Source organism: Lutra lutra, chromosome 3, assembly GCF_902655055.1.
Source record: "Lutra lutra chromosome 3, mLutLut1.2, whole genome shotgun sequence".
Lineage (NCBI taxonomy): Eukaryota > Metazoa > Chordata > Mammalia > Carnivora > Mustelidae > Lutra > Lutra lutra.
The window spans coordinates 41,205,194-41,212,500 of record NC_062280.1 but is presented as its reverse complement, the minus strand read 5'-3'; the positions used below and the strand labels follow the sequence as shown (position 1 = coordinate 41,212,500).

The 7,307-nt window shown below is 49.5% G+C and overlaps 1 protein-coding gene across 2 annotated transcripts in view; it reads right to left on the bottom strand.

Annotated features, from left to right (window-relative positions):
- The window catches only part of INPP5D (inositol polyphosphate-5-phosphatase D), a 110,651-nt gene that overhangs the window by 15,133 nt on the left and 88,211 nt on the right, over positions 1-7,307 (bottom strand). For both annotated transcript variants that reach the window (XM_047721388.1, XM_047721387.1), the window contains exons 18-20: positions 5,963-6,044; positions 3,026-3,115; positions 600-713 (exon numbers count right to left, since the gene is read on the bottom strand). In XM_047721388.1, coding sequence (XP_047577344.1) covers positions 600-713; positions 3,026-3,115; positions 5,963-6,044 — 286 coding nt within the window. The remainder of the gene's footprint in view (positions 1-599; positions 714-3,025; positions 3,116-5,962; positions 6,045-7,307) is intronic.

Here is a 7,307-nt window from a genome sequence, read left to right as displayed (position 1 = left end):
CTGGAAACCACACAGATCTCGCCATGGAACAGCTTTAGACAATATGCCTACAAATGTCACCCAGAAAGGGTGTTTGCTAAACACAGTTTGTGCTAACTGCTGCTGGCTGGGAGGAGGCTGTCCATCTCGAGCTCGTTTGGGGACACCCCAGACAAGCTGAGAAAGCTGCCCCATCCTGTAGGAAAGAGCAGAGGACCCCAGGGGAAGAACAGACCCCCCCTCCACTGGCCTCCTCATGCTCTGGACTTTCACCCAGGATCCTCTGGTTGGGTCAGAGCCCCAGTTGTGGCGGGGGGACCCCCAAGTGGGTTACACTCTGCCCTGAGGGGCAAGGAGAGGATCCAGGGGCTCAGTCACCTAGACGGGTCCACACGACAGTGGCTGTCCCTGTCTCTGAGGCTGCAAGGGCAGCATCACGGGCCAAGGGGGGTGCCCCCTGGTAACCGAACCTCTGAGCACTCTCCCCCAGGCCCCCCATAAGCCCATCTGTAAATCCTTCCCAGAGAGAGAGAGAGAGACGTGGTGCAATGCACTGTCGATGAAAAGGCACTTACAAGAGTCCTGTCTGCCCGGCCAACGGCAGCTCAAGGCCCACTTACTCTCTAAGCAGCTCGAGTGGAACTCCAGGTAGAATTTGGTCTGGGACTTGGTCTTCAGCGTGGCGAAGCACCTGAGAAACTCAATCTGCCCTTGGCTGTCGACAGTGCCGGGGCCTGGAGTGGGTGACAAAAGGATTTGGCTCCATGATGTGCCCAGACATGGAGCATTTCCAATCAGCCCTCAACACCAGGCTCCAGGGAAGGCGAGGTCTGGGTGAAGGCAAGGTGGTCCCTGAATCCCACTACCCACCCCGAGCATCCCTGATGATGGGAACGTCCAGGTTGCGGAGAGCTGGGTGGGGAGTGCGAAGTGTTCAGGGAGCCAGGAGCCCGAGTCTCAGCTTTGCTGCTGAACAGCGGGGGCTCTGGCAATGCCCTTAACTGTGCCTCAGTGTCCCCATTTGTTCTGCCTGAGAGAGCTTGTAAAAAGGCTCAGTGCCTCAATACCTAAATCTGCCTCATATCTAAGTTAAGGTAGCAAGGGATACTGGCTCTTCCTTCCTCAGGCCGACTTCCCTCCACTGCTCATTTACCCCCGTTCCCACCCTTGTGTCTGGCCCGTCGTGGGATTCGCTGACAGGATGCATTGGCAGCATGCTCAGGCTGGCCTTGACAAGTTCTGGCCTTCCAGGTAAACTCTGAGCACGCGAAAGCCAGGACAGACGTTCCCGTCCTCTCTCCCACCCAGCCTTTCCTTCTTTCCTTTCTTCTCCTTTTTCCCAGCTTTATTGAGGAGGAGCTGGCAAATGTAATTGTACATATTTAAAGTGTACAACGTGATGATTTGACACACATGTACACTGTGAAATGCTTACCAAGATCAAGATAATTAACACATCCGTCACCCACATAATTAACTGGTTTTTTTTTGCCCCCCCCTTTTTTTTTTTTTTTTTTTGGTGTGGTGAGAATGCTTAAGATCTGCTCCCAGCAAATCTCAAGTGTATGATATTGTATTACTATTATTATTACCCAGGGTCATCATGTGGACTATTACCTCCACAGAACTGATTCATCTTAGAACTGAAAGTCTGTACCTTTTGACCTACATCTCCCCATTTCCGGCCCCCCTCAGCCCTTGGCAACCGCCATTCTCTCCTGTTTCTATGAAATTGGCAGTTTTTTCCAAGATTCCCCATATGAGTGATATACCATACGCCTATGGTATGTTTTCTGTCTGGCTTATTTCACTCAGCTTTCCTCCATTTCCTTAAACCCCACAGCACCTAGGCTGGGTTCCGCTTAGGACGACGTTCAACCAACGCTTGATCCAGGTAATGGGTGTTTGTGAGCACCGTCTGGCGCTGAGTCCCAGTGGAGGGTAGGCCAGCCTGATGTGCTGAAGGTCCTCACTGAGGGTGTGATGACATGAGCCACCCCTTTCATGCTGCAGGAGCTCAGAGAAAGGGGAGATGGATGGGAGCCCAGGGAGAGATAAGGTTCTAGAAAGACAGTGCCCAGAGCTAGCACCAGGTGGTGGACTAGGGGTTATGTGGAGAGGAGAGGTCACACTGCCAGAGCAGACATCAGACCCAACAGCATGGGGAAGAGTGCGCTAGAAGACAGTATTCTAGCCTCCCTTCTAACCCTCAGGGCATGAAAGAAACAGCAATATAGGCTTTTCCTGCCTCCATTGCCCACCCCCCACCACTGCCCCTCAACCTTCCTCAATTAGCCTGGACTATCTGCTGAGCACAGAAGTGGGGGATGATCAGAGGAGGTGACAACATGGCTCCCCAGTCACCTAGATCCAGGCTGGGCATGCCACAGAGAATACCAGGCCCTTGCTGGGACGAGCAGAGCCTGGTGAGCAGGGCTGAGCTAGGTTATTTGAAAACATACCTACAAATCTAAGTATTATTTACTCCAGCATTTCCCAGACTCAGCCATCACATCCCATCCTTACAATGTTTACCGTCTCCACCTACCACGCACCCACACTAATACTGACTTAATATTTTCTTTAAATAGACTTTTTGAACTTAAGTAAACATATTTAAATAAGAAAGTACATCATAAGACTAAGTGGAAAACCAGCCCTGCTCGCCTTACACAGAAGAGACAAATGTGAAACGTATTACCAATAAATGCATTACCGATAAAGGTTCATCCATGTCCCACCCAGAACTGCCTTTGGTGGCAGACACACCACACCCTGGACAAACACTCATTTACTCCATTTTAAAGACTGAATTAAAACCGAGGCTTAAAGGCTGACATATTTGCCAAAAAGCCCAAGAACATGCTCTGCTCTGAAATCGTGATAGGACTTAGAGGCGAGGAGGGCCCCTGGATGGAGTGTGGACATGTGTGGAATGATGAGCCTCCATCTATCGGAGACAATGGCCTGCTGCAACAAGAAGGCAGGAGCCCAGGGCCTCCTGTCTTCATGGAGAACCAAGGGACGGATGCTGCCTGCCACTTACCATTCTTGGAGACAAACTGGGAGGTGACTCCTGCCTCAAAAGTGGCGAAAACAGGGCTGTGGTCACTGGTCATGATGTCACTGGTGCTACCTGGAGGGGAGGGAAAGCATTTCTAAGCAGGGAAGGAGAAACCCTTCTGGTCAAACCATGGATGGCAAACTCATGGCAGAAATCAACCTCTATTGATGGAAGCTTCCAGAAGTTTCACAGTTTTGCACATTCCCCTGACCTTCCACAACCCTGCTTAAGAGTCTCAGTGGAAGTGTGTGGCACTCTCTCCTCCACAGCAAAAATGTGCCTGAGCTAGTTTTTCCTAGAGACACATGGTTTTTAAATAGATCATGGGATGTGAACTATGGACACTTTTCTGGTCTTGGCACTTTGTTGCACTGATAAGCTCATGGCCCAAAGCAGGATGGAAATATAGGTCACCACAATGCCTCCCAGGACTGGGAGAGAGTAGAAGGTGAGAAAGGGTAGACATGGAGTGTAGACACCTCTTTTAAGGACCATGGGGCTTGGAGAGAAGGTAGCAGGGCATATTTGGAGGGTGTATGGAGAAGAACGTTCTAGAGATACTGAGTTCTTATAATAGAGCTTATGATGTAGCCATGTGGTTATAACAGAGCCATGTGAAGACGTCTGGCTGGGTACTCAGGGCTGGAGATTTCTCTGTGTTTGGAGTCACAGTGTTAGATGGAAGCAGAAAGGATGTCTGCCACAAGGATGTCTGGGCTCCCCAAGGGAGGCACACGGGATGCAAGGCCAGGCCACACTGACCAGTAAGGGCCAAAGAGAAATAGCAGAGGAGACCAAGAAGGCAGTAAGACAATTTAGATCATTTTCTATAAACCTCCTATTGATCAGCAAGAAAAAGATAAACATCCTAGACTTCAACCAATCAAAGGAGATAGGCAGAAAATTTTAAAAGGAATATAGATGGCTAAGAAACATGGGAAAAAATGCTCACTAGCTCATGACCATCAGAGAGACAACTGAAACATCGAGTCAGAATAAAGGAGAACAAGAAGAAGGAGAAAAGTGGGGGTACTGGGGGAGGAGCTGGGGCTGGAGTAGAGGGCCCTCACTCCAGAGGTTAAAACAAGGTTAGCCGGGAGAGGACGGGGAGGACATCCCTTCTCTGAGACAGGAGGGCAAAAGGTAGGAGAGGCACCAACCTAAGTCACGTTTGGATGTGGGCAGGAAGAAGTCAGGGAGGGTCCAGTGGTGCATGAAACAGGAGAGGGTTGGGGTGGAGGGAGTCTACTGAGAATGATGTGGCGATGGAAGAGGGGGAGTTCCGGTGAGAAGTTAACAGGTGGACAAGCAGGGTTTTAAATATGTTCTTAATCAGGGGCGCCTGGGTGGCTCAGTGGGTTAAAGCCTCTGCCTTCGGCTCAGGTCATGATCCCAGTGTCCTGGGATCGAGCCCCACACTGGGCTCTCTGCTCAACAGGGAGCCTGCTTCCTCCTCTCTCTCTGCCTGCCTCTCTACCTACTTGTGATCTCTGTCTATCAAATAAATAAATAAAATCTTTAAAAAAAAATGTTCTTAACCGTATTTTATGTCAAACATAAAGCACTAGCACTATGGTGCCTGTGCCCTAAAAACTAGGAGGGAGACAGGGACCTTGATGTAACCTCTGTAACCACAGCTTGTACCCCTCCCATAGTGAGTCTGGGCCTAGCTATGTGACTTCCTTTGGCCAACAGGGCATTAGCAAATATGAGGCAAGCAGAGACTCAAGATGCTCTTCCACATCTGGGATTTGCAGATGTGGGATCCCTGGGACCCGGAAGAAGCCTGGACTAGTCTGCTGGATGATGAACATCACGGCCAAGTTACTACCATCACCCCTGCTGACAGCCAGCCAACCAGCCAGCCAGCCCCTCATCTCAGGGGTGGGGGTGGGGGCTCCTGGCCTGAGTGTCCCCAATCAACAACAAGCAGAACGGAGATGAACAGACCCAAGTTCGACCCAGAGAACTATAAGATGTCAAGTTTCAGGATTATTTGTTATACAGCCATAGGTAACTGATACATCCTATTTATGCCAATCACTGTTAAGACCCAAGCTCCTAGTTTACCCTGCTTCCTGAGCTTTGGACATTCATTCCCTTCTTTCCCAAATTTCTTGCTCACCCCCAACTCAAACCCTTCCACTGCATCCTCTAGCATTCAGGGAAATACCACTGGCAAAATTCCCTACATTTTCAGCTTTGCCTTCATGTTCCATACCCAGTCCTTCCTGGAGATATTGCAGCCTCTCGAGGGAGGGCTGATTTTCTGCTCCCTCCCTCCTAGGTGGGTCCAGAGTGGGAGGGTGTGTCCTCCCTGCACCTCATGCCACTTCCGGAGCAATCTCCCTCTGTTTTCCTAAAAACCTTCACTGGGGAGCTTTTGTGAATGCCAAGTTTTGGTTCAAAAGGCTGTAATGGTACAAGCCAGCATTTTCCCCTGAATCTCTGCAGGACGCCTACTGCAGAAGGCATCTGGTGGAATCTTCCAGAGATGAGAACTGGCAGGACTCATGGAGTTGCAGCATGTGGGAAAGAAAAGCATCACTGAGAAATGGGATGGTTAGCGGTGAGAGGGATATGGGCCTTTGTAGGTCCTAAAGGCTGTGGCTAGGGGTTTGGGATACCTTTCCGCCTATCTAAAGGTGTGACATTTGTCTTGGGAAGTCACTTCTGGGAGAGAGAGCTCAGGTGCTAGGAGAGTGCACGTGCATGCCTTCCCAGGGCTCTCGTGCTGGTCCCTTCTGAGCAGCAGGAGGCATGCACACAAATAAAGGAATGGATATCAGTTCAACTTGGTGGGACCATGGTCACCTCCAGGTCACCTGACTGGGGTCACTGGGACTTCTCCCATTTTATAGACAGACAGACTAGAGCCCGTTAGTTCCGGGCACCGGAATCTCCCAAACTGCTCCTCACCGTAGGATTGACACACCACGTGCACCAGCGGGTAAGATTTCCAGAGGACTCGGTCACACCAGGAAGGCAGGTTGTACTTCATCTGGAAATCAAAGTCACGAGCTTTGTAAATGCCTGTTAATTCTCTGTATCTAGAAATCAGTGTAAGAAGAGGTTGACTTGTAAACCCTGTCATCCTTAAATTCATGAGTTGTTGGGTCATTAAGAGATTTGCCCCATAGGTGGCCTTCAACCCGTTTCATTTGCCTTAAGTCCTCAGTCCTGAGAGATTGGGTTGAAAGTGCAAGTTATGAGTTTCACCTAGGTCAGTCTGCCCACCCACCCACCCACCTGCTGATCCACCATCCATCCATCCATCCATCATCCATCCACCTACCAGCCCATCCACCATCCATCCATCCATCTATCATCCATCCACCTACCTGCCCATTCACCATCCATCTATCCATCCATCCACCATCCATCCAACCACCATTCATCCACTCATCTGCATATCATATACCTATCCAACCACTCAAACAATATGTATTAAGACAAGCCCTCTCCAGGGGCGCCTGGGTGGCTCAGCAAGTTAAAGCCTCTGCCTTCAGCTCAGGTCATGATCTCAGGGTCCTGGGATTGAGCCCTGCATCGGGCTCTCTGCTCAGCAGGGAGCCTGCTTCCCCACCCCTTCTCTGCCTACTTGTGATCTCTGTCAAATAAATAAATAAAATCTTAAAAAAAAAAAAAAAAAGACAAGCCCTCTCCAGGCTACAATGGAGAGCAAGATGCTCATTGGGGGTGATAGACAAGGCGAACTAACAATATCCTTTATCCCTTTAAGTTCTAGCTCTTTCTCTTCTGCCTATAAATATAAAGGTACTCATTCTAACAGAGCCTACCCCTCCCATCTCCTGCAGTTACTTTTCTCTTTTTCCCAGTTTTCTTTCCAGAATTTCTTTCTACTTTCATGGCGTCTACTTTGGGACCACCCATTTTGTTTTTTAAACTTGAGGTGCAACTTACATATAGTAAAGAGTACTCATTTTAAGTATATAGCTCGAGGAGTTTTGATATTTGTACACGCTCCTTTAACCCCAACAGAGAGAGAGAAAACTCTCCCTCACCTCAAAGGTTCCCTCGTGCTCCTGTGTCTGTACTACCACCTTGCAGAGGTGAACATGATCGCGCCTAATGCCTCTCCCGACGCATTCTGTCTAACCTTGAACTTACAAATGGACTCGCTTGGTATATATTATTTGAGGTCTGGCTTCTTTCACCCGTGTTGTTCCCTGAAGTTCACTCGCCATCCGGCTGTGGTTGTATTCCACTAGACGTACACACCGCATTTATCTAGTCTACTGTG